Source organism: Saccopteryx bilineata, chromosome 1 (assembly GCF_036850765.1).
Source record: "Saccopteryx bilineata isolate mSacBil1 chromosome 1, mSacBil1_pri_phased_curated, whole genome shotgun sequence".
Lineage (NCBI taxonomy): Eukaryota > Metazoa > Chordata > Mammalia > Chiroptera > Emballonuridae > Saccopteryx > Saccopteryx bilineata.
In genome coordinates, this window is record NC_089490.1 from 362987578 (window position 1) to 363015235 (window position 27658).

A 27658-nucleotide genomic window follows, 5' to 3' on the forward strand; every position below is an offset into this window, starting at 1 on the left:
GATAAAGCACCAACCTGGAGTACTGAGGTCACTGGTTCAAACCCCAAGGCTTGCCGGCTCAAGACACATATGAGAAGCAATTAGTATGAGTTGATGCTTCCTGCTCCTCTCCCCCATTTCTCTCTCTCTCTAAAATCAATAAATAAAATCTTTTTTTAAAAAAATGATGTTGGGAAAACTGAGTATTTTACATGCAGATAATGAGGTTGGACCTTTATATTAAACCATAAATAAAAATTAAGTTGAAATTGATTGCTTGACCAGGCGGTGGTGCATTGGATAGAGTGTCGGATTGGGGTGCAGAGGACCCAGGATCCAGACCCCTAGGTTGCCAGCTTGAGCGCAGGCTCATCTGGTTTGAGCAAAAGCTCACCAGCTTGGACCCAAGGTTGCTGGCTCGAGCAAGGGGTCACTCGTTCTGCTGAAGTCCCACAGTCAAGGCACACATGAGAAAGCAATCAATGAACAACTAAGGTCTCGCAATGAAAAACTGATGACTGATGCTTCTCATCTTTCTTCGTTCCTGTCTGTCTGTCCCTGTCTATCCCTCTCTCTGACTCTCTCTCTGTCCCTGTTTAAAAAAATGATTAAAGATATATATATATATATATACATATATATATATATATATACACACACACACATATGAGCTGAAACTTTTGGCTATATCTTCAAAGGAATTGAAATCAAGATCTCAGAGAGGTATCTTTATTCCCATGTTCACTGAAGCTTTACTTATAATAGCTAAAGCACATCAGCAAACTAAATGTTCACTGATAGATGACTGGATAAAAATAATATGGTATAAAAATGAAATCTTATTCAATCTCAGAAAAAAGAAGAAAACCTGCCATTTGCAACAACATGGATGAACTTGGAGGATATTATGCTAAGTAAAATAAGCCAGACACAGAAGGACAAATACTATGTGATAACACTTTTATGAGGGATTTAAAATAGTCAAACTCATAGAAGCAGAGAATGGTGGTTGCTAGGGTTTGGAGGAGGGGAAATAGAGGTATTAGTCAAAGGGCATCAAGTTTCAGTTATGCAAAATGAATAAGTCCTAAAGATCAACTGGATACTATAAAGCCTATATAATATACTGTACTGTATACTTAAAAACTCACTAAGAGAGTAAAATTGATGTTAAATGTTCTTATCACACAAAATAACAACAATAATAGTGAGAAGAAACTTTTGGAGGTGATGGCTATGTTTATGACATAGACTGTGGTACGGTTTCATGGATGTATCCTTATCTCCAAACTCATCCAGTTGTATGTATTAAGTATTTGCAGCTATCTGTATGTCAATCATACCTCAATGAAGTGGTTAAAAAATGTTTTCATCCTGCTCAGTCTGTGCTGTTATTTGTCATTCAAAATATTTATATTTCTTCTTATCTTTTTCTTATTTAAATGTCCTAAATGTTGGCCCTGACTAAGTAGGTCAGTGGTAGAGCACCGCCCGGCATGTGGAAGTCTCAGGTTCAATTCCCGGTCAGGGCACAAAGGAGAGGTGCCCATCTGCTTCTCCAGACATGCCCCTCTCGCTTCTCTCTCTGTCTCAGCCTCTATCTCTGTCTCTGTCTCTTTTCCTCCCCTCCTGCAGCCATGGCTCAATTAGAGAGAGTTGGCCCTGAGCACTGAGGATAGTTCCATAGCCTCCACCTCAGGCACTAAAAAATGGCTCTGGTTGCAACAGAGCAAGGAACCCGGATGGGCAGAACATCATCTCCTAATGGGTTTGCTGGGTGGATCCCAGTCGGGGTGCATTCTATGGTTGGAAAATGGAGTGAAGCATTTTCTAAAACACTAGAATGTTTTGCTTTCTAACCTAATATATCCTTCATCATATCATCTCTCTGATTTTCAAGGTAGTTCATTATAATACATACACATACAGATCTATGATACATGGTGCCAACCAAGCAATACTTGAAAACTCGTTTGATTAAAAAAAAAAAGGATTAAAAACACCTGTCACTATTAGAAAACCTTGCATTTTACATACCGTCTATTTAAATACAAGTATTCACACTGGGAGTGTCCTGTTGAATGGATTAATGAGTGAGTCTGGAGCTAAATGAATGTTGGTAGAAACTTCACTTCAGGGAAGATAGAGGACAGCACTGATTTTGTAATTCCAAAGTCCTGGGCATCTACTAAACTGTTTCTGTGAGTACACTGAGCATCCCATCTATCAAATTACTAAATACAGTGATTAACAGGGCTTATGTAAAAAGAACCATACTCTCTCAACTTTTAGACATTACCTTAAAACCAAATGAAAATCTAATTTTTAAAAGAAAACCTAATTTTGCTAATGTTTTATTGTGCAGGTAGGTATAAACTTATTCTGTTTCACTGAATACAATGAGACAGATTTTCATACACTAGGAAGTTATCTTTGTATTTTGTATCCTTCTCTGATCTGCCTCTATTTCTTTCACCTCCATCAGGATTCACCTGGTACTTGTATTTTTGTATAAGAAGGGTACCTAAAAATGAGACATTATTTGCATAAAATAATGCTTCCTAAAGAGAGAACACTTGACAGAACATATAAAAAAAATTTTTTTTTCAATGAAGCTTGAGTCTCAGGTGGCCCACAAAGATGAAATTGATTCACTCCTTCATTTTACCCATTATGGTACCAGATAATACTAGGGATTCAACAGTAAACAAGAGACAAAAATCCCTTAATTTAGTGACTTTCATTCTAGTAAATTAGAGCTACCCATCAGATGCACTTTAGGCTGCAAAGCTAGACTACAGTTGACTACTTACTGGAAAGTTGGAAAGTGTTTCTCTATTTTGACGAAGATTTTGTGTGTATGTGGAAATCTAACACATACCTCATAATCCCATTTACTATTCACAAAAACCCTGAAAATAAATATCCATTTTTTTACAGTGAACAAACTCTAAAAAAGATGGTAATTTGAGACCAGTACAGGACAACGTAGCATGTAAGTAATAGAGAAAACTTAAATCCGAGATACTGATTCCAGAGTGGAACTCACTCAATTAGTACCCAGCTCAGCTAATCCTAAACTATTACGATCCTCCCAAGTTCCATCACACTCTCAAAGTCAAAGGCAGTGAGGGAAGGCTGATTAAGAAAAAGCAAGCATTTCTCTTCAAAGCAGAACTCCATGGTTGGCATTCTCAAAACAAGCTTTGAATCAGTGCGTTCCTTTTTCTTCATTGTGTAACCAGTAATCAGTCACTTTAATCAACTCTTTATTCAGCTCTCTATTAGAAATCACAACCTCTCCAGCCGATCCGACCCGGCAAAACTAACTCACCCTCTTATTCCTCCACAGCACTGAGGCATGTTTACAATTGAAAACAAGAAGACAAGGTAGAGCCAGGAAGAACATCTAAATACAATACCATAACGATTCAGGCTAGAACTGAAATAGAGGCAGAGCCTTCTCAATGTTGATGGACACTTCATCACTTTCCATTTGTAGCATGAAAATTGACAATATCATTTAAATAAAATATGTGTTTGTATTCACTTTTGCAAAAACTTCAATTGTTCTCCATCTTTGCAAACTTGGCAAGACTTTAATAGTTTAATTTAAGAATAACTTATGCTTGACAGGTTTTCCTAGTGTTTTGAGGCTCCAATTATATTTTTTCCCTCAAATCTCCCCTATACTATACATGATGCCCATCAAATAAAAGTGCAAATGCATATATATATACATATATATATTCATGTTTAATTCCTTTCATTTAGACTACTACCCCATACTATCATTATAAGAACATGTCTGTTAAAATATGTTCCAACTAAAGCCTGGTAGGCTTTGAATGCCCGATAAAAATCATTCTCTGAGGCTAATGAAGACAGAAACTCTGCCTGTAACAATATTAAGTTTGTTTTCTCCAGTGATTCAGAGAAGTGAGCAATCTGTCAGTAATACATTGAGTGAAATTACTTGTCTTGTAGGAATAACTGCTGACAGTCACTTTATCTCAGGGCTGACCCAAACATCTCCCTGCTGACAAACAAATTACTATGTCTAACTTTGAAAAGGTAACTAGCCTGTTTTTAATTTTGATTGGTCTTTCAGAATCCCTTATACAGACACGCAGTCCCATCCTTCATTGTATTAAAAAAAAATGTTCGGGGGAATAGGTTTGAATTAACGAGTAAGAAAAAAAAGAAAGAAAAAAAAAAGCCTTATCATTGGAGCTAAGAAAAAGAAGTGTTGTTGCGTCTTTCCAAGACTGTTATGCAGATAAAACTGGTGAGTGTGTCTCCCCGACATTAAGACTGGCAGCACTGCCAGTGACTGACTGGGTGAGTGAACACATTACTGAGACAGTATTGTAGGAATTAATTTTCTTCAATAAAGTGATTTTTAAGGCTCATATATTTCACAATCTAAACATATGTCACTGTTTCATAAACAAAATAAATGGATTAAAATACTACATTACCAATATGCTGACATGTGGAGATATTTTAATTAGAAATTCTTAAGCTATGTGATATTTAACTGCTGTATTTGCTAAAGAGAGCATGTATCATTTAATAAGAAGGCATAAGACAGGTGTATCACTTTGCATGACACAGTACCAGACTGTGAATATATGCTATAACTATAAGGCAACATTTCTCCCAATTAAAAGCAAAACAAAATAAGGATCACCTTAAGGATCCATTGTATTGAGGGTCATCACATACAGTGAATTAATATACTGAAACCACATTTTCTTTTAAAAAAAAGAGTCATTCAGAGTTTAGTTTCTAAGACAATATTTCTTCAGAAACAATCTAATATCTTAGCTATTTAAAGGCCATATTTACATGACTGCCTCATTATACTGGTCCCCATCTTTTAACATTCTTTTTACTTACTTGAAGGACCAATGCTAACATAGCTGAGGAAAGCAAATGGCAACTGGTCCTGAAATTTATAAAGGGAGAGAATTGGAATAAGTAGCAATATAATATATTGTTTACTGTAGCAAATGCCCTCTGTTCTCTAAAGGTCAAAAGCACTGTAACCTTAGAGTTACAGTTTCTGATTGTTCCCAGGATTAAATACATTATCAAAATTAATGGTTCAAGCCTCTCAACCTTCAGATATATGAGTATTCATGACTCCATCTGCTGAACTGTTCAACTAAAAATAGCCTTCTTTGGCCTGCTCTCTTCTAATATTGTGTCCCTGAGGCAGAAAGAACTATGCCTTAGATTAGCACAGAGAAAAAATATCAACAACCAAAAAAATCTTTCCTTTATCTTCCCTATTATAAAAAAAAAAAGAGAAAGAACTGAAATACACTAACGTAAGAAGGGTCTTTCCACTTAAAATACCTTTTCTCTACTTGGTAACAAAATTGCAGGCTTCCAGGGTGTAACTATAAACGCTGTCAAGATTTATCCAGGCTTATTAAGGGCAGAAGTGACAACCTCTGAAGTACAAATTAATTGTAACATCAGATAGGACCAGTTCTGAGCAATGCAGCAGGCTCTGTGTGGAGATGGTGTGGTGGTAGTGGTATCTATGTGTTGTGAACTTTTCTTATCAAGAGATTTCTTATCAAGAATGATAAGAGATTTCTTATCAAGAATCTGTTTAGAAATAAAACCAGTTAACATAATTGTAATCCTTCCTTAGTATCAACAGTTTACCATGATCATGATTGTTGACCAAGGTATGATAGTTAAGTTTATCAAAGAAGGCGAGAAAACCTTAGCTAGAAAAGAAAACAGACTTTAAAATCAATAAAGCAAGATATTCTTAAATTTTCTCTCTATTGTTGCTCAAGATTTAAAATGTGAATGTCTGTAGCAGCTTAGATATGAGTGCCACTGTGCTGTTCGGAAACGCCCCAATAAGCATATTATACTAATAACCAGCTAAGTTCAGGAAATTTGCCTTTCAAGCAAGGTCAAACTTTTCTATCCAGTGTACCATACAAACCAACAGAACAAAGGTTTCCTGAGATGCAGGAAACAGTTGCAAAAAATGGGAGCAAGAAAGCAGCAAAAATAAACAGAAACCCAGGAAATTCTCAAACCAGCTCAAACTTAAACTGCAAAGCTATGAGGGCTCTTGCTTTCATGGGTTCTCTTTTTAGCCTAATAGAGTGATAGACACCTGGCATGTGCTGTGCTGCGAGGTCAGCACTGCCACCACACGACCCAGACCTGGCACTCACGTGTAGGACAGTACAGCACCGAGAAACCCACTCGCAGCCAGGCTGGACAGGCTCGGGGTCAGTGACTTTGCGGAGGAAAAGAGTCAACCTTAGTGACTTCTGAAAAATTAGTGAAAGACTGGGTAGAAAACTGGCTAAGAGAAGATTGATGGGAGAGAACTCAACACCTCAAGAGAAAATAAGAGTCAGAGCAGAGAAGCAGTCTTGCGCTCGTGCCAAGGCCACCTGCTTTCACATTCTTTCATGCACTTAAAAGTTTAACAAACTATGTGTCCTGAGAGGGCAGGCTTGCAAACTGTCATCACACGGAAAGGCTTGTTCTTAATGTCCAGTTATCTCTCTGTGCGGCAATCCATCCTAAGCATAGTAGATTTTCAGAATGTCCAGAAATATGGCCCCTTTTCCACACCCGAAGCCTTAGAAAAGAAATCCCTTCTGGCAGTATAGAAGACAGCAGATACTCCGCGAGCAGATGCCTGGTCATGCCTGGGTGGAAACCCCCTGTGCACCGCTTCTATCAAAGGGAAAAGGAACAGGGAAGGTGGGCAACAAGCTCTGGAACTCCTCCTTAGGCAATTTCCAAGGTGGCCTTTGATCTTGTCCTCCTCTTTTTTCTCAGGAGTAAACTTTATCATTTTCCAAAAACGCAGATTCAAAAGCAGCAGAGAAGATGTCAAAGGGACACTTTATTGAATATATACTCTTTGATATGTATAGACTGGCAGAGCCAAAAGAAGATGAATATACAACTTTTGCTAGCTGTAATTCTTTACTTTTTTTTTTCTTTTGAATCGAGTTTCCCATCCCAGATTAGGATATAAAATGTAGTATTACATCAAACCCAGAAAGTTAACGTGTGTTTCAGGGTGAGGTAATCTGTCTCCACTTTTCTGTGATTCAACAGATAGCTGGCAACTCTCCAGCACCTGACAGTCCCAGAGAAGAACGCCGATGATACAACAGAAGAATTAAGCATGAAGTTAGAGAATGACTAGGTCCCTGGAAAAGAAAAGGACTTAGTTTTCAAGAGCCATAGGAGCATCTTCTCTCTAGTAAGAATATCCCACAAAACAAGAGAGCTCTATTGAAAGTTAAATATGAAAAGAATACTATCAAAGGTCATGGGGCAATAAGCAATTAGTCCTTTGCAGGCACCTACGCCTACTTCAACCTGAGAAAACCAAATTAGGAAACCTGAGTCAGGTAGAGTTAGAAACCCTAGGTACAAACTCTGACTCATTCTGCAGCCTTGGTTAAATAAGGTGACCTCTCTGAACCTCTGTTGTTACTCTGTACAAGTAGAATTATATTCTATCAACTTTACAGGGTTATTATATGGTCAAATGAGACCTTTTAATGTTTAAGTGTATTTTTAAACATTATACAGCACTATACATAAAAAGTAAAAGAGTAAGGGAAGTAAAGATTGTTTGAAGACACTCATAATGTAAAGAATTTGCCTAACTACATATATAGAAATTAACCACCTAATTCAGGGGCGTTGGTTTGACATTTGCCTTTTTTTTAATGAAAGAAAGGAGCAAAAATGAGTCTTCAAAGGAATGAGGAAAAGGAAATGATTATGTTTTAGTGTTTAGGTTGAGGGCTTGCCACTTAAAAAAAAAAAAAAAAAAAAGCCTAGAATATGACTGAACAATCCAGTCCCCCACCCAATGAAGCACCAATGGAAGTATTCATACCTCAATCTGTTTGTGGTTGTAAGAGTGGCCACCACCATGTTCAAAAGTGTCCAAACTCCTGCCAAAACGGTCACTTAGGCCTTTTAGCCTTGGGTTAATTTGTGGGTGGGAGCCATGACCCTTCTGTTTAGTAGCATATTCAGAAAAAAAAAAGACAAAACATACTGTCAGAACTCATGAAATAGAACACATATTTCTAAATCCAGGGTATTGACCACACCAAAGAATAGAAAGTAGAAAGTTTAGGACCCAGATGCTCCTTCACAGAAACTTGGGTATAAGATCAAACAATGGTGTTGGTTCTTATTTCTGCCTCTGACTCAGTGGTACACTCTATAGCATGGCTATCAAAAAAGGAGAAAAAGATTAGGTTCCCTATTAGTGAGGGTTCTTTTTAGATTTTACCAACTTCAGTAAGATCCAGTGTTAATAGTGGGGAAGGTGAAACTTTGGAAGACAGGTAGAATTGCTGCTCCTCTAAGGCAAAATTTCTCGTTCAACTAGGCAGTCCATCCCAGGTAACATCTTAAAGGCAGTCCGGATGAGGTTTATGGTAAACACTTTTCAAAGTACTGTAAAAATTCTTATTTGCAGACCCAACTGAAAATGCTCAAAACAATGGGGTTTCTTTTCATGGTAAAATATTTGTACATTTTTTATGTTGAAGTTATGTCAGGGAATAGCATAGAAGAGAGAAAATACCTAGCCAGATGCTATTCCCTAGATCATTTAAAAACCTCTGAAATAATCACAGTGAATTATAAGAAAAAAATACTATCTTTAAACTTTCCACTGCAATAAAATTGAAGTTGAATATTATCATATATTTTTATATATTATCATATATTACTTTCATATTATCTTTTTGTTAAAACAGATACTCATATTTAAAGTCAATTTCCCATTAAAATGGCAGGTGCTGAAAGGGTGTAAGGATTAGCTAGCCCTACTGTATTTTACTGTGAAGAAGGTAAGGGACAAATGCTTTTTTGGTCAGCTTTCTAAACATTTTTCCAGCAAGTTTAGCTTTTAAGTAAAGAATATGAATCCAGAACTCAGACACCATGCCGAGACTTCCAACCCGAAATGCGAAAGCAGATGAGATGAGGATACAGATACTCAGGTGCAATGTGTTTACATTTTACTAAACAGCTAGAGTAATGTGGTAATAACAACCCCCTATTCCAGGAGCTGCTAGAAGTAAAATATTCAACATCGTTTTCTGTTTTGATGCTGACATGTAACAGCTAATTTGGCATAAATTAAGACATGGATGGAAAATTGACAAGGAAAAAGCTAATAAAGCCAATAACAACTAGCCATAAAGAAATTGTAAAACCATTAACTCACCTGATAGAGACTATAAAGTACTAAGTCATCATGTCATTTTTCCTTTAAAAATATTGAAACTGGCACTTTTCTGTTTGCAGTATGGTAAGTACATAAGGTGTTAATCCTCCTAGGCTATGCTTTAAAAATTATTTAACATTCAGGCCATTATTTAGCATACAGCTGGTTAGCAGTTTTCCACTAAAGTCCTGGCTCTCTTCCCACATTTTTTTCTTCTGGCACTTACCTGGAGCTGTAAAGGGCTGAGTCCAGAAGCAGCAGCAGCTGCCATTGTTGATGGAATGAACTGTACGGGGTAGTTATCACCTGTCGGAAAGAACAATGCATACAGGTTTAGACAATGCACAGGGAATCGCAGCAGACAAGTACAAACACGGTCCTTGGATTGCCTGAGCTTTACAACATTGCTCTAAGCCCAAACATCTGCAGAAACAAAAGGCTTAGTTGGGCACAGACTTGCAGTGCTGCCTTGGAACTTTTTGTTAACAGATAGCTGGTAGGCAAACTGGCAAAACATGAATGTGATGTTAAAAAAATTAAATGTGCAATTCAAGCATGTTCACTCCGTTACAAATCTTGTAATACATCATTTTTTTTAAGAGTAAAAAAAATATCTTAGAGCCTGGCTGACACTCGGTTCACTGAGAAAGCATTAAGGCTTTTGCATTAGAACAACAAAAGTTTGGCTTGGTCGGCAAGGCAGAGCATTCGAGTCCAAAAAAGAATATGAGCTACTGACTGTCCATAACCCTAAACTTTATTTTATTAAAAAAAAAAATGCAGAAAAAATTTTAAAAATGCAACTTCCTCAATTTGATAGGAGTGAGAGGGAAGCTAATCTTATCTGCTGGCATTCTGTGAAATGCCTGGTATCCCAAGGGGAGTAGAAACATTATTTTTCTGGATTAACTTCTGGTGGATCCTAGTACAGAATCACGCACACTGGGCACTTATCACTTACTCTTTGATGAGGATTTGATTAAATAACCACACATGTTATACGGAATGCCCTCGTTAAAAGTCTGGAAAAGACTGAGGACGGTTCAGCAGAGTTCAACGCTACATCTTAACGTGTTTCTGACTCCAGACCACTCCTAAACAGTGGGACTGAAGCACCGGCTGTGATCTAAGAACACAGGCTGTGTGTGGCGGCCTGAAGAACCAAGAGAAAGTGATGGGGGATATACTGTGATAGTGGCAACTCATATCAAAATTAATACTTGTGGCCCTGGCCGGTTGGCTCAGCGGTAGAGCGTCGGCCTAGCGTGCGGAGGACCTGGGTTCGATTCCCGGCCAGGGCACACAGGAGAAGCGCCCATTTGCTTCTCCACCCCTCCGCCGCGCCTTCCTCTCTGTCTCTCTCTTCCCCTCCCGCAGCCAAGGCTCCTTTGGAGCAAAGATGGCCCGGGCGCTGGGGATGGCTCTGTGGCCTCTGCCTCAGGTGCTAGCATGGCTCTGGTCGCAACATGATGACCCCCAGGATGGGCAGAGCATCGCCCCCTGGTGGGCAGAGCGTCGCCCCTGGTGGGCGTGCCGGGTGGATCCCGGTCGGGCGCATGCGGGAGTCTGTCTGACTGTCTCTCCCTGTTTCCAGCTTCAGAAAAATACAAAAAAAAAAAAAAAAAATTAATACTTGTGGATAAATATCAGTGATTTAATGGAGTATCACTTTGGCTTCGGCTACTTATTTAAAGGCAGTGTTATGTACTATCTTTAGGCTGTAATTTAATAGGATGTTCCTCCACACAATTTTGACATTTATAACAATCATGCTGTTTTGCATGAACTTTTCCACACTGAAAGCTGAATGTAATAATGAAGAAACGGTGTAGGAAGAATCACAGTAATAAAGGTAGTCAACTAGAAAGCAGCAAAACCTCTTCTCTTCTGCACGGACACTAATACCTGGAGCCTTCCTGATGCCCCTGGTTCCTTGGAACTCGTCCTGCCTGCCACATAAAGAGCTCCTCAGCTGGCCCAATGTAAATGTTAAGTTGCTTTCACTTTTAACAAATTGTTAGCTTCTAATCTACACAGTCTTTTTGCATCATATCCATAATACCTCATCAGACCATTGAGCACAGTGTGTGCTTGTACACAGTCCAGTAACAATTGGCTTCTGATTGCATATGGAGCGCTGCTACAATGCATTCACTAACACTATATTGTGCTGATCTCCTATGGAGTAATGTTCAAAATATCTGATCTTGTTTTTCCCCTTCCATGAGGTTGATTTTGGTTTGCAGTGCTACATGAGCTTTTTTAAAAAGATAACTAGTCCAAATTATTTTTTATAGTAAATGACTGTTGCTTTATGCTTAAATAATTCTACTGATCTTCTTCATATTTAAACTAAATTATCTGATGAAAGAATAGTATTTCTTTGGTCAATATCTTTATCAGGTTTAAAGAAATAACAAAACGATGCTGAATTAATGATGCTTCAAAAACAGGGGGGGGAAATCACTATTCCAACCATCAACATGGACTGTCTCCCAGAACATTTTAGAGCTATTCTTTCTTTAAATATCATGCATTATTCATACTAACTCTAAACCACAAACCCCCCTCTCCCTGTAAGTTTAATACCAGTTGCTTTATTTGTACTAAAACATTTTTCATGTCAAACATATTTTTAAAAATCAAACTCTAAAAGAATTCCCTAGGGCACTCCTTTTTTCATAGCTGTCATGCTTCTATGCTATGAAATAACTGATTTTTTTTATAGTTTTTGGCTTCCTAGTTAATTTATTACTATCTTTACCACACCCTGTAGTACTCTCCAGCTCACCTGCTGGCTACAAACAGCTTTCTTTCCACTGCTGACAAGCACATTTTTAAAACGTTCCTAACTAACCTTTCTGCTAGTTTGAATCAGTATATCTAAATATAATCTTTGGAAAGCTGTTTCTCCAGAACATATCATTGTATCAAAAGTAAAAACGAATATATTAGGCCAACAGAGTATATCACAGAGAATAAGTAGAAGGCAAGACGGGGGCGGGGGGGGGGAGATAAAGGCAAAACAGAGGGAGATTAAAAGCAGAAGAGAGAAACATAAGAGGGAGAGGGATTTAGTGTATTGTGAAGTTTAATTTTTTTACAACGAAGTTACGTGCTCTCCCACACCCCCTTTAATTTTCTTTGTGTAAGAGTAGATCAAGAAAAAGTTCTCAGTGCTGACTTGGCAAGGAATCAGTCAACATGTTGTAGCAATTTTTTTCAAATTTGTCTCTGGATTTGAAATGCTTGCGTGAGGACCCATTCTTTTTAAATTTGTACAAAGGAAGATGAAGCCTGTTGAAACAGGTTGGTTTAGGCACTGTTGTAATCAGGCTCTTGCTGCTTCTAGTGCAAGAAGACAACCTCCTAGAGCCAGTTTGGGAAAGAATGCCCATTCTGTAAATCCATCTTTCCAGCCTTCTAGATTTTCCAACTAACTATTTTACCTGAGGATTACAGAACAAATACGAAATAGCATTTAGAACCTATGGAAAATTTGCCTAGCATTAATTTCACTTGTCACAGTAGGTAACATTCCGTAGAAATCAAAGCAGCTTCACAGCGAAAGTCTCTGAATGAAAGAAAGTACATTTTTTAATTTGCAGAAAAATTGAAATGAAGCCAAACTTATTAAGACTTAAATACAGAAGGGGAAGCTAGGACCTAAGAAGGTAGGACCTATTAGATTCAATCTGCCTCTTACAAGAATACTCTTAGCTTGTGTAATTTAGACATAAATTCTACTTTTATTAGAGAGTCAAAAATCCCGTAGGTAAAATTCTATCCATTTACTTTGATTCTTCAGAAGGACAACAGTATGTTATGTACAAGGGGAAAAAGGGGTAGAGGAGGTAAAAGAGAGTAAAGGGAGGGGAATAAATAGTGATAGAAAGAGACCTGGCCTGACCAGGCGGTGGCGCAGTGGATAGAGCATTGGACTGGGATGCGGAGGACCCAGGTTCAAGACCCCAAGGTCGCCAGCTTGAGCGTGGGCTCATCTGGTTTGAGCAAAGCTCACCAGCTTGGACCCAAGGTCGCTGGCTTAAGCAAAGGAATATTCAGTCTGCTGAAGGCCCGCCGTCAAGGGACATATGAGAAAACAATCAATGAACAACTAAGTGCCAGAACAAAAAACTGATGATTGATGCTTCTCATCTCTCTAAATTCCTGTCTGTCTGTCCCTATCTATCTGACTCTTGCTCTGTCTCTGTAAAAAAAATAAAAAATAAAAAATAAAATAAATAAAAAAATTGAGACTTGACTTGGGGTGGTGAATACACAATATAATATACCAATGATGTATTATAGAATTGTACACCTGAAACCTATGTAATTTTATTAACCAATATCAGCCCAATAAATTCAATTAAATATATTTTTTAAAAGAAAAAATCTCATAAGTAAAATTCTATCCATCTACTTTGATTCTTCAGAAAAAACAAGGAATGGCTGTGGTTTTCTGAGATATTCAAGTCAGATATCAACCTATGGAGGAGATTACTTAGAGATGTTGGGAGGAGGAGAGAAGAATGCATTAGACTAGGAGACAGAATTCAAAGATTCTTCAGTAACAATGTCTCATACCTTATTTTACACCCTTCAAAACAGAATTAAAATACACTACACATCCCTAACTATCACACAGATTATTGTGTGGTGACATCACAGGATGATGGTAAATTATTTGAGCTGCCAAATAATTTATGTATAGACCACACCTTTATAAGCTATCATCATTCTTGCTACAATATGGAAATATTTCAATCACTATCATCAATACAGACTTGAACATACCACTTTGCATCTTGCCTAGATATATGTATTCAGAGTGGCAAAAATATTGTAACTCCATTATAGTCTCAGAAATTGCCATAATCGATCTGAATTTATCTCTGTGAGTCATCACATTGCAGCAAAAGTTAGCAGGTAGTGGATGATGATTTTAAAATCCTAAAAAATAGAACAAAGCCTTCCATTTGTTCTGAGGACAATTAAACAAAAGAAAAAATAGCAAGGATTGTAATAGATACTGCTGACATCACCATGTTCTTATTTCTCCTGCTAAATCTCTCCTCTATTCATCAAAGAATAGATCAATAATGAGAAGGGTCTTGATCTTAGGACTTTTTCTATGAGTATCTACACTGTTTTTGTTACTTTTAAAGAAGCTAAGAATCAAGAATCAATCTTAATTTCTTCATATTTCATAGATGCATCGAGACTTATGGCTAATATATAAAAATCCATGGAATTTGTGAAAATAGCAATGAAATAAGTGAGGGAAAATGAACTGATATAAATCCAATTAAAAGAAATCAAATTATAATAACAACTCAAAGTTTATGCCTTAATGATAGCTCATCAATGATATAGCAGCCTCAATATATGAACAAAGAAGGGACAGTTAAAATAATCTCAATCTTTATAAAACCACATTAGTTTACATAAGTGAACATATTTTCTACTCGGACTTCAACATTTCTATTTAAAAATGAGTATTACTCTAAAGAACCTCAGATGCTATCATTTCATGTAGACAGATTTAATCAAGTATTCCAGCAACTGTGGTTACACACCTTGCATCAATTCTGAAAGAAGTAGAAATCTTAGCTTTACAAGAGGTCATATGGATAACCTCATCCATTCATATAAATCACATTTTCCACAGCAAAAACAAAAACAAAAATCCCCTAGACTTTTCTTAATGTCATACACACTTAGACCATGTCCACAAGAATATGAAATATCAAAGCAAAGAATTTCAGTCTGAATTCTATCTTTACTAATTTCTAGATGGAAAGCTTAGAAAAGATAATCAATGAGTTTCACTTTTAGTTTTTTCTTAACAAAATAGAAACTATGCCACATATTTTAGAGTTGTTATAAAAATTAAATAGAATATATATATTTATTTATTTATTTGATTATATAAAATTTATTATTTACATGTATATTGACTAATAAGTGTTGCTCAATCATGCTAAATGAAAGAAAGTAATAAAAAGAAGCATTAGGTAACAATTATACACCAACAAATCAGAAAATCTAGAAGAAATGGACAAATTTCTTAAAAGACACAAATTACCTAAACTGAATCAAGAAAAAATAGAAAATAACAACAGACTTACAAGAAAAAAGATTGAATCAGTAATCAAAAACCTCCTAACAAAGAAAAGTCCTGGACCAGATGGCTTCACTAGTACAATTTATTGAACATTTAAAAATAATTAACATTAATCCTTCTCAAAATCTTCAGGGAAAAAAAAAGAGAGAGAGAGAAAACAATTCCTAACTATCAGTAATGAGACCAACATTACCTTGATACCAAAGCCAAATAAAGACATCACAGGAAAGGAAAACAGATCAATATCTTTTATGAATATAAATACAAAGATTCTCAACAAAATATTAGCATATTGAATCTAACAGCATATTAAAAGGATTATTCACCATGACTAGGTAAGATTTATCCCAGGAATTAAAGGGTGGTGCTACATTTAAAAAATAAATATAAAAAATATTTATAATACATCACACATTTATAGACCAAAGGGGAAAAACCCCACATGATCATTTCAATTGATGCAGAAAAGGCAGTTGACAACACCTAACACTCTTTCATGATTAAAAAGAAAAATCTCAGAAACCTAGGAATAGAGAAAAAGTAAATCAACATGTTAAAGAACCTTTATGAAAAACCCATAGCTAATACCATAGTCAATGGTAAAAGACTAAAAGCTTTCCCACTAAGAGCAAGACAATGATGCCCATTTTCACTGCAATTATACAATATTTTACTGGAAGTTCTAGCCAGCACTATTAGACAAAAAGATGAAGGAAGGGAGGAAGAGAGGAAGGGAGAAAGGGAGGGAGGAAGGGAGGGAGGGAGGGAAGGGAGGAGAAGGGAGGAGAAGGGAGGGGAGGATGGATGGAAGGAAGGAAGGAAGGAAGGAAGGAAGGAAGGAAGGAAGGAAGGAAGGAAGGAAGGAAGGAAGGAAGGAAGAAAAGGGGGGAATGGCATTCAAATTGGTACCCTTACTTTACACCATATATAAAGATTAACTCAGATGAATGAAGGAACTAAACTTAAGTGCTAAAACTATGAAACTCTTAGAAGAATCTATAGGAATAAAGCTTTTGATTTGGCAATGATTTCAAGGATATGAGAGCAAAAGCACAGGCAAGAAAAGTAAAAATAAATTGAACATCAAAATTAAAAATTTTTGTGCATTAAGGAATACTATCAAGTAAATGAAAATGCAAACTACAGAATGAGAAAAATATTTGCATATCATGTATCTCATAAGGGACAAAATCTAGAATATATAGAAAATTTCTGAATCTCAATAACAACAAAAATAAACACCTCATCAAAAATGGGAAAAGTACTTCAAAAGATATTTCTCCATAGAAGATACACAAATTCTCAATAAGCATAGGAACAGATGCTCAAAATTATTAATTATTAGGAAAATAAAATCAGAACCAAAATAAGATATCACTTCACATCTAGAATAGCTATAATTTTTTTAAAAAACTGGAAAATACCAAGTATTGGCAAGGGTGTGGACATACTGAAACTCTCTTGCATTGCTAGTGAGAATGTGAAATAGTTCAGCCTCTGTAGAAAACAGTCTGGCAGTTTCTCAAAAAGTTAAACATGGACCAATCACATGACCCAACAACTCCAACCCTACATATATATTCATAAGAACTGAGAGTAGGGACTGGAACAGACATTTGTATATACATGTTCACAGCAGCGTTATCCACAATAGCCAAAAGATAGAAACAACCCAAGTGTCCATCAGCAGATGAATGAATAAATAAATAAACACACACACACAAACACACACACATATACATATATACATACATATATATATATACACATAGCTATTTATACACTATAATTTCAGCAATAAAAAAGAATATTTCATATATATTTATACTATAATATAAATGAACCTTGAAAATGAAATAAGGCAGACAAAGAAGGACAAATATTGGATAATTCTATTTATATGAAGTACCTAGAGTAGACAAAATTCATAGAGTAAGCTAGAAGAATAGGGGTTAGGAGTGGGAAGATAGGGAGAATTATTGTTTAATGGCCCCAGAGATTTTTTGATGATGATTAAAATTTTGGATATAGATAGTAGTAATGGTTACACATATTGTAAATGTATTAATACCACTGATTTGTACATTTACAAATGGTTAAAATGATAAATAACTATGCTATTTATATTTTACTACTTTTTTAAAAAAGAAAAATTAGGTATACTTGTAAAATTGCTTTTGGTCATCAAGATGAGGGACAGAATATATCAGTCAAATACATAGTTTTTGGACCACATTTCTAGTAGATAAGGACATAGTTTAATGTAGTTAAATTTACTTGCTTCATGGTCAACTTTATCCCCAAACTCAGTACTTTAGAATCTTTTTTTTTTTATTTTAATTTTTTTTTGACAGAGATAAAGTCAGAGAGAGGGACAGACAGGAAGGTAGAGAGATGAGAAGCATCAATTCTTTATTACAGCATCTTAGTTGTTCATTGATTGCTGGTTCATTGATTGCTTTCACATATATGCCTTAACTAGGGGGGCTACAGCAGACTGAGTGACCCTTGCTCAAGCCAGAGACCTCTGGGCTCAAGCTAGCGACCATGAGGTCATTTCTATGATCCCATGTTCAAGCTGGTGAGCCCGTGCAATCTTGGGGTTTTGAACCTGGGTCCTCCACGTCCCAGTCCGATGCTCTATCTACTGCCCACTGCCTGGTCAGGCTGTACTCTAGAATCTTGAAAGATCTTTCATACATTCAACAAACTTAATCTTTACACCCACATTAGCAGTGGACAAAAATGACAGCATATTTTTGCAAATGACAAAAAAAAATATGAGGTTCAGCAAGGTTAAATATGTTCAAGTAAGAATTAAAATAATCCATGCAAAATATTTAGCACAGTATTTGGCACTAAGTATTCAGTAAGCTTTAGCTATTATCATTTTATAACTAATAAGTACATCATCCTTGGTGTATAAAATGTACTTATTTTACTAGCAATTCAGTCTTGATCTAATATGTACATTGACAGCTATGTAAGAGGCTCACTTTTTAAATTTTCTCAAATATAGGTGCTCAAATGTATTTACTTTATCCTGAATTGCTGCATCCTTCAGTAAAATGACGTAAAAGAACAAAGCAACCAAAAGTTTATGTGGTCTGTTTTAGGCCCTGATGAGTTCCTCTCCAGAAAGACGTCTCCAATTATTGAACCATTGACAAAAAAATTTTTTTTTAGCTTAGGGATTAAAACTAAAGAAAGCTATTTCTACAGAGATCAATCTGATAGATATTCCCCTAAAACTGCATAATCCCTGTGACCACATTTCTCCTTAGTAAGTCAGTGAGGTAGGAGGGCTTACTTGGTGTTCAGTGTACAATGGGACTCTGAAATTCCCAGACCAATAGGTCAAAGTATCTGAAGGGGAAGGCCCATAGCTCTAAATACTTTTTTTAGACTGTCCTAATATGGATTCAGAAACAGTCAACTTTGACCGTGGACATCACCCTAAGGAGGGCCTGGTTTTTTAGCAATCAAGATGATCATTCAACCAGCTGGAGGCATAAACTCTATGGAATTGTTTTAGGTTATGGGAAGGTAGAAAAGAGGAAAAGAGAGCCATTTATTTAGTAATTTACAAAGACCAAGGTAGGATTTACTCAGGCTCTTGCTTAGAGAACCAAAATACAAATTATATGACCATTTCAAGGCTTTTATATGTGACAATGCTACTCCTTTGTAAAAATTTAGTCATTGCCTCATGTATTTTAAGTGGAATTATCATCGCTTAGTTTGGAGAAAAAAAGTTTTCCTAGTCCAGACTCTAATCCAATAGTATTCTCCTCCTCCAACTTGTGAGTAATAAAAACACTGAATGTGTTTTTAAGTCTTCAGAGTATGTAATTTCTCTACTAACAGTGTAAGAACATATCATTTTAATCCTTTTTTAGTATAATTTTTATATACAATAAAGACTAAACTAGCCAAAGTATCAGAGAATATAGAGTTCTGGTTAATTTAATTCTCTAACATAACTTACAGGTGACCAGAAAATACTTTTTTCACTAGCTTTGTTTGTGATTAAAAATTTTCCTAAACAAATATACAGTGACAGAAAATAATTTGACTTTGGGTGACAGGTATACAACATAATCAACAGTTCAAATGCTATAGAAATGTTCACCTGATCAATGTCACCTAGTTAAACTTAATTTTCTAAATGAAAATTTTTTTTAAAAATTGTCCTAAAATCCAAATCCATTGTCTTTCCTTAACCCAAAGGTTCTAACCAAAATAATCAAGTACAACCTCGCTTCCCCAGAGCATTACTCTGTGATGTACCTATGCTCTTCAACGGCGGTAACCCACTCCTGCACAATATTGTCCCAATCTCTATGTTCTTCTTAGTTTTACACTATAATCTCATTGATGCTATATGAGAAGGCTTTTTTAAAAATGGTCCAATTTCATTGACTATATAACAATATCTTTCCCCATGAAAAATGTCATTATTGTTTTAATGAAATTAGGTAAGTAACATGTTAACTATGTTGATGTCTATGCCTAGTAGAAGATAAGGCCCATACCTGATTTTGAAATGTGAAGAATTTAAAATTTAAAAACACTCAAATTAAATAGAGACTTTTCACATATAGTTCATTGAAAGGGGTTCTAAGGCTGGTACAGAGATAACAAATTCAGATTCAGGATAAACCAGTAAATTTAGTTTATATCAGCATTCCAAAGGGAGTTAAACCCTGGCCAGTTGGCTCAGCAGTAGAGCGTCAGCATGGAGTGTGGAAGTCCCGGGTTTAATTCATGGTCAGAGCACACAGAAGAAGTGACCATCTGCTTCTCCACCCATCCCTCTTCTTTCTGCACTTCTCTCTCTCTCTCTCTCTCTCTCCCCGCTCCCACAGCCATGGCTCATTTGAGCAAGTTGGCTCCGGATGCTGAGGCCAATGGAACCATGGCCTTGCCTCAAGAGCTAAAACAGCTCATTTGCCAAGGAACAGAGCAGTGGCCCCAGATGAGCAAAGCATCACCCCCTAGTTGGCTTGCCAGGGATCCCAGTCAGGGTGCATGTGAGACTCTGTCCCTCTGCCTACTTGCTTCTCACTTAATAAAAAAAAAATAGGTAGTCAAGATGAACAAATAATTCAGAAATACAGAGATCAGAGGACAGAACCACTGTACTGACAGAAACATATTCTCTGACAAATATACTCCTGTCCTTAAAATAAATCCTAATTTCATAGGAAATATCACTTAACTCTAAACATTCTGCTCCAGAAAAATCCATTTTTAGCAATTTGAATACCACAATTTTCTTTCACTCAGATGTACCAAAACGTTTGTTAATACTAGGATTGACTTTTTTTTTTTTGTATCTGGGGAATTTTTAAAGTCAATCCTTATGTTGGTCAACCCCTTAACATCTCAATTCTTTGAATCATTTGAGTTTTGACACAGACATCTTACCTTTCCTCACAAGGAGGTGTGTCCTCTACGAAATGTAAGAGGAATTGATGGTAATATGCAGTTAAAATAGATGTCAAAACTCACTGGGTTTGTTTTTATGCTACTTAGTAAGCTTCCTTACCAAAATTTTTAGTAAAGTGATTTATATTTTATTATTATTTTAGGCATATTAAAATGCCTTTGTTCACTTTACAGACCCCCACACACAAAGAAACTGCTGCACTCTGATTTGTTACGCTCAGATTTGGTGGTTAATAGAAGCAGGTTAATATGTTAAAAAGAACTTGACACAGAAATTATTAATGAGTAGAACAAGGTCACTACTTCTGAGCTGAGGTCACTTACAAAGAATGCACAAATGAAATTAAGGTTGACTTTTATTTACTTGACTATCTCCTTACATTGGATTCCTTTGGCAACATATCTTTAAACATTTAAAGCCCTGTTTACAAGGAGGCTCTGAAAGAAGCTTCAAATCATTATGTATCCCTAATTGAATTCCCCAGGAGTCCAGTAAACTCAGAGGAATAAAGAAAAATCATAACATTTGCTAAATCATCTCAAAACATATTTCACTGCAAGGTTATGTGACCTGCTTTTTGAGGTTCAGAGATGAATGAGAAACTACTACTGAATGCTTCATTATTTAGACTAAAATCAAAAAGAATTTTACCTATTAATGGTAAGCTAATTAAATCAGTCCAGTTTTAACTTTTCTTCCAAGAGAAATCAGACAGTAAATAATAACATTTTACACTATATGTGACCACTCTGCCAAAATATAAAAGCTCTCAGGGGGAGGAAAGCATCTTTAACCACAGACAATTATTAACAGTAAAGGTATGAGACAAAGGTAACAAAATTTGTAACCCCCAGGGAAAGTAGCATTTTATTTGTGAACTCAAAATAAACTCAAGCGGAAGAAGAAAAAGTAAAGTTTTCAGCAAAGAACTAGTTTATTAACATGTCACCTTCCCAATTAACTTCCCAGTTCTAATTTTACTTTTAAATGAGCTTTTATGATCTTTTTATTCATAGTTCTTTCATGTGATCCCGTGTTTGTTGTGACTACTAAGCAAAAACATGTGGATTTTAGCATTTCCAAAAGAATGTTCAATCCCTCTACTTACCTGGTTTGTATGTTATTCCAGGGGGGAAGAGGAATCCCTGTTGGGCAGCAGCAGCTGCTGCCAGGGTCCGCTGGTCATGTGGAAAAATTGGGATCATGAGCGGAGGCATGTGACCCTGAACCTGCTAAACAGAAGAGAGCCTATGATCAGACAGAGAGCAAATGTACGCCAAGAAGTGTTTGTTTTTCACTCCTGGTGGTGAGCTGGTACCCACACTGCCACCCACTTCTAACCTCATTCCAAACATGCTCCCTGAGAAAAATTCAGGCAAAATTCACCAAAATCCCTTCTCTTCCATTCCATTAGCACACCAAGATTATAACCTCATTGTGAGTTTGCTTCTGCTTCCACAAAATTGTAGTTAATGGTTTTATCTTGATTCTTTTCCTTTTATTTTCTCTCCTTGTATAAAAGAAGGAAGTAAGTTGCTTCTTACTGTACAGCATTAAAAGGTTTTACCCTTTCAGCGGCTTTGCATTCTGTGCTTTATTTTGAAAATAGTATTTAGTATTCTTGGTCAGAAAATAATGTCTGATTGTTATGTATTCCAAAAGCTCTATCTCCCAGTTTAGGTGTCTTATTTCAAAGCCTCACTGCATTATGTTAAACATATAGCTCTTCAGATTTAAGGCTACTACATCTTGGCTCCCAATTAAACTAATATCCTTTGCCATACACACCTCGATGTAACATATAAATTGCTTGTCTGGCTAAGCAGTTTTACAGCTTTATGCACTACTATGTAGCTCAGTAATTATGGAGTTGTATTCAGAGAGTATTTCATAATAAATCCTACTATATCAAATTTCATTTGACCTCAATAAATGTATCAAAGAGCACAAAAATGCAAAATAGAAAATCTTCACTCTCTCTATCAGTATTTGTGTTCTATATAAAGAAAATAAGAGCTATGACAGAATCACGCCTGTAGAAATCACATTTTAATTTGCCGGCTCCCTCCTTGACGCGTGCTGCCCCGATTCCAGGAGAGCATTGGGGAAGGTTAGTCCTGACTTTTAGGGCCTGATTTTATAGGTTGAACTACAGGATTTTGTTATTTAAAGATCAAAACTAGGGTGTATTAACAGAAATGATCTTTTAGTTCAAACTAGGGTTTTGGCTTCTTTACTAGTATAAAAAGGCTACATTATATTCTTTTTAAGGTACAAATCTTTACCAGTAATTCTACCAACCCAAACCCTTCTCCTGTTTAAATTCCTAAATCTTCTCTCTTTAGGCAAAATTCCATATACTGGCTGATGACCCTGTTTAAATAGCACTGACTTGCTTGTTCTGTCCTTGTCCCCTCCACAGCCAGGGCCATAGTGCGAAACGCTTCTGTGTGGGTCTAAGAGGTTTCATTTACCAACAGCTTTCCTCCAGGGAAAGCCCTAAGATGTGGGTTAATAAAGGGCAAGCAAAAAATAAACACTTTACAGTATTTTTCTGAATTCATTTCTCAGGAAAATCAACTTATAATAAAAAGGTCTTTGTGCAATTACTACCTTGCCAGTGGGGCGTGAAAGAAACTAGCTTTGGGCAGCTATTTCTCCCATTTTAGCTGAGGTAAGCCCAAGTTTTGTACGTTGGAGTACAAACCTAGGCTGCTTAAATTGGAGCTGATCCCCTAGTGCCCAGGTCTTGCCTTTAATCCTGAAGAAAAGCACTGGGTTTGCTGTTCAACTTCAACTGCAGTGACCTGATGCAAATGTGACATGTCAAAGGTGAGGGCACTGTTCTAAGTCAGAAAATAAAACACAGTATTTTTTCTGTGGGTGGCTATTGTTCAGTGCAAGTGTGCATCGAAGAAAATAATTTCATTTACTTCTAGAAATATGATCCTAGCAAAGGAAACAAGAAAATGACAAGTTTGGGTCCCATATTTATTTACTCTTTTCTTCTTTCATTTAACAAACACTTATTGAGTTATTGTTATGTGTCATAGGTCTTGAGAAGTAGCAAAAAAAACAAAAAAAGGCTATTTAGCGTGGGATAAGATACGCTGCCTTCAAATATTTGAAGGAATGATATGTGGAAAATGAACCAGGTTTAAGTCTGAGAAGTTACAAAGAACAGAACTAGGCTCAAAGAGAGAGAAAGAGAAAGAGAGAGATTTTAGGAAAAGTTAATGCAAAGAAGCATTTTCTAATAATGAGTTATTCAACAGTCACTGATTAAAGAGGGTATGTGTGCATTTCCCTAGAGGTAGTCAAGTAAAGGTTGTAGATCTATATGTTAGAAAATCTCCAAAGGACATGTGTAACTACAACCCTGATTAGATAATGACCTATGGAGCCTTTTCAACTTTATAATTCTATGATAGTTTGTAAGTCAACATTAGGAAGATAATGTGACATAGTCATTCTTCTACCCATTCAACACATATTTATTCAGAATCTACTATGCCTACTACAAAGGCTTTGCTGTCAAACAACCTGAGCTTAAATCTATACACGGCTTTTCTGTTGGCTGTGTGATCTTGAACAGTTTTTTAACCTATCTGAGTCTATTTCGTCGTGTAAAAAGCTAATGACATTACCTTACATGTTTACTATGAGGATTAAATAGACAAAGCATTGTTTGTTGCACGGTGACTGACACTCAGTAAAATATTAGATCCTTGCTCTCTTTTTTTATATAGTTTGAATATTCAGTACTAGAAAATGATCAATTTAATGGTAAAAGAATAAACAGTGGATTCTACCCATAGCTCTAATTCAAAAAAGAAAACATGAGCTAACTAAATAATTCAGTTTGGCAGGCAGAGGCTTGTCATGTTCTTAGCAGACACTATGCCTCAGAGAGCCCTACCCCATCCCAAATATCTTGAAAACCATGAAAAAGAAAAAATAGGATTGCAGAGACCATTTGAAAATATAATTTGGGATCTTAGTGCTGTTCATTAAGCAGCATTTTAGAATGAAAATACAATTTATTTTTACCCTGGTGCCCAAGCTCTTCGGATCATAAGAGGATCAAGGACAATTGGGCATCAGACCTAATTCTTAAAACTCGGTGACTGAAGATGTTTCCTTTGTACCTAGGTATGTACATGAGATAACTGAGTAAAAGATCTAGGGCAGGGGTAGTCAACCTTTTTACACCGACCGCCCACTTTTTGTTAGTAGTAAAATTTTCTAACCGCCCACCGGTTCCACAATAATGGTGATTTATAAAGTAGGGAAGTAACTTTACTTTATAAAATTTATAAAGCAGAGTTACAGCAAGTTAAAGCATATAATAATAATTACTTACCAAGTACTTTATGTCAGATTTTCACTAAGTTTGGCAGAATAAATCTTTATAAAACAACTTACTATAGTTAAATCTATCTTTTCATTTATATATACTTTGGTTGCTCTGCTACTGCCAACCATAAAAGTTGGAATGCCCACTAGTGGGCTGTAGGGACCAGGTTGACTACCATGATCTAGGGTCATCTTTATGCTGAAGAGCTGTTCAGCATAAAGTGGGTGTTTCATATTAACAAAAGAGGTAATAATTTTGGGAAGTTCCTTTCTGTCCATCACTCTCTGCAAGGTAGGGTATGTTAGAAATTTTCAATGCTGTTAGCTCAGAGGCAGTTTCAATAAATTAAGGGTCAAAGTAAATAAGGAAGGTAAGAGAAGACATATGACATATGAAATGAATAGCAATGATACACTCAGGGGTGGAACAGAGCTTAGAGCTGGTCTAACCTAACCGGCAGCATCAGCAATACCTGAGAACTTTAAAAGAGCAAATTATGGGGCACCACTCTAGACCTATGAATCAGAAACTCTGGGGTTAGATCCAACTATCTAAAATTTAGACTAAAACAATGCAGAGCAGTAATGCTCAAACTTTAGTGTGCATCAGAATCTGTAGGGCTTGTTTAAGTAAAGATTGCTCAACCCCACCCTCAGAGTCTCTGAATCAGTAGATTTGGGTAGGGGCCTTGAGAGTATATTTTTCTAACAAGTTTCCATGTGATGCTGGTATTCCTGGTTCAAGGACCACTCTTTGAGAATCACTAACCTAAATCAAAGCTCACTGTTTACACATGGGAACAGGTGGCTGGAGAAGGTAAAAGAGAAAAGCCTAAGGTCACAGTGCCTGTGACAGAGCAAGATCTAGAGTCCAGAACTGCTAATTACTGTGTCCAGGGCTTTTCCATTATATCACATGCACTTCAGTGACAGAAAGAAAGGGAAATTACATGTGCACATGCTTTAGGCAGAGAAAATCTGGTGGTTTGCAAATAAAAATATTATGTTTCAATTGCAAATAAAAATATTATGTTTCAGAGGTATACTGTTAGAGGTGACTCTGGAGTCTGGATATTATGTTGTTTAGTTCCAGTTTCTTTTGTCTTTTCTCTCATTTTGTACCCAGAGCAATTTGATATTAAATCTATTGTCACTAACGCCAATAATTTATTACAATACATTCATTAGCAATGATCATTTAGCTCCACATGGTAAAATTGTCCTTAACTTATTTTAAGTAAAACAATGATATGAAATTCAAAGTGCCCTTTACTAAAGACAAGCCAAATATCCAGTAGCCAATTAGAATGTAGGCCGACAGATGATGAAAAACTCCTTTTTAACTCTAATTACAGAAGTAATAATATGATGATAATGATGATGATGATAGTCACAGCAGCTAGACTTTTCAGTGTTTCCTATAAGTTAAGCACTGGAAAAGTGATTTACATTCTCTATCTCACTTAATCCTCAAAACTTGATGGTGTACTTACTGTTATTATTCTCATTCATTTAATGAGAAACACAAAACCATGAGAAGTCAAGGAATTTGGTCAATTAAAAAGTGGTAGAACCAGTATACAAATCCAGGTAAATCAGGCTCAAAGTCTATACTTTTAAGGACCATATTATATTAAGCATAAAGTCATCTTTTGCTAATCTGACCTAAATGAGATAAGAAATACAATTCTTTGTGATAACAATTAGTTGACTGTTACAAATACAAGTATAAATTTGCATAAAGCTATAATAAATAACACAGAAGAAATCCAATATATCCTTTCCCCAGTTTCTTCCACTAGTAGCATCTTGAAAAACTATAGCACAGTATCACAACTAGGATATTGACATTGATACAATCTAACAATCTTACTCAAATTTCCCCAGGGTGACACTATTTTAAAGGGATTATGTGTCTCAAAATTTATCAAGGGTAAAGGAGGTCTATGAATACTTCCAACTACCATCTTTTATAGAAAACTCACCAGTGCAGCTCACCAGCGCAGTAAGTCATGTGCTGCATAATAACATTTTGGTCAATGCCAAACCATATATACAAAAGTAATATGATAAGATTATAATAGAGCTGAGACATACCTAATAGCCTACTGACAACATAGCCATTGTAATGTCTAGAGCAACAAATTACTCACATGTTTGTGGTGATGCTGGTGTAAACAACCCTACTCTGCTGCCAGTCGCATAAAAGTATAGCACTTACAATTACAATAGTAGGCTATACCATCTAGGTTTGTGTAACTACATTCTATAACAGTTCCTTGTATTTTGTGTAACAACAAAATCACCCAACAATGCATTTCTCAGAACATATCCCTGTCGTTAAGCGGCTCATGACTGTAATATAAGTGGAAAGTATAAATTAAAGCAACATCTTCCCCCTTTCATAGCTTTTCATTTATTGTACTTACTAGAAGATTATTGGTTGAATGTGGGACAGAAATAGAAAACAAAGACAAGTTAG

The 27658-nt window shown here is 36.2% G+C and overlaps 1 protein-coding gene across 20 annotated transcripts in view; it reads right to left on the minus strand.

The window, feature by feature from the left end:
• The window catches only part of SOX6 (SRY-box transcription factor 6), a 650826-nt gene that overhangs the window by 111116 nt on the left and 512052 nt on the right, over positions 1-27658 (minus strand). For 11 of the 20 annotated variants that reach the window (XM_066251030.1, XM_066251027.1, XM_066251026.1 and 8 more), the window contains 3 exons: positions 21929-22052; positions 9468-9547; positions 7892-8014 (listed from right to left, as the gene is read on the minus strand). In XM_066251030.1, coding sequence (XP_066107127.1) covers positions 7892-8014; positions 9468-9547; positions 21929-22052 — 327 coding nt within the window. The remainder of the gene's footprint in view (positions 1-7891; positions 8015-9467; positions 9548-21928; positions 22053-27658) is intronic. The other 9 variants (XM_066251031.1, XM_066251020.1, XM_066251018.1 and 6 more) reach the window with 3 other exon arrangements.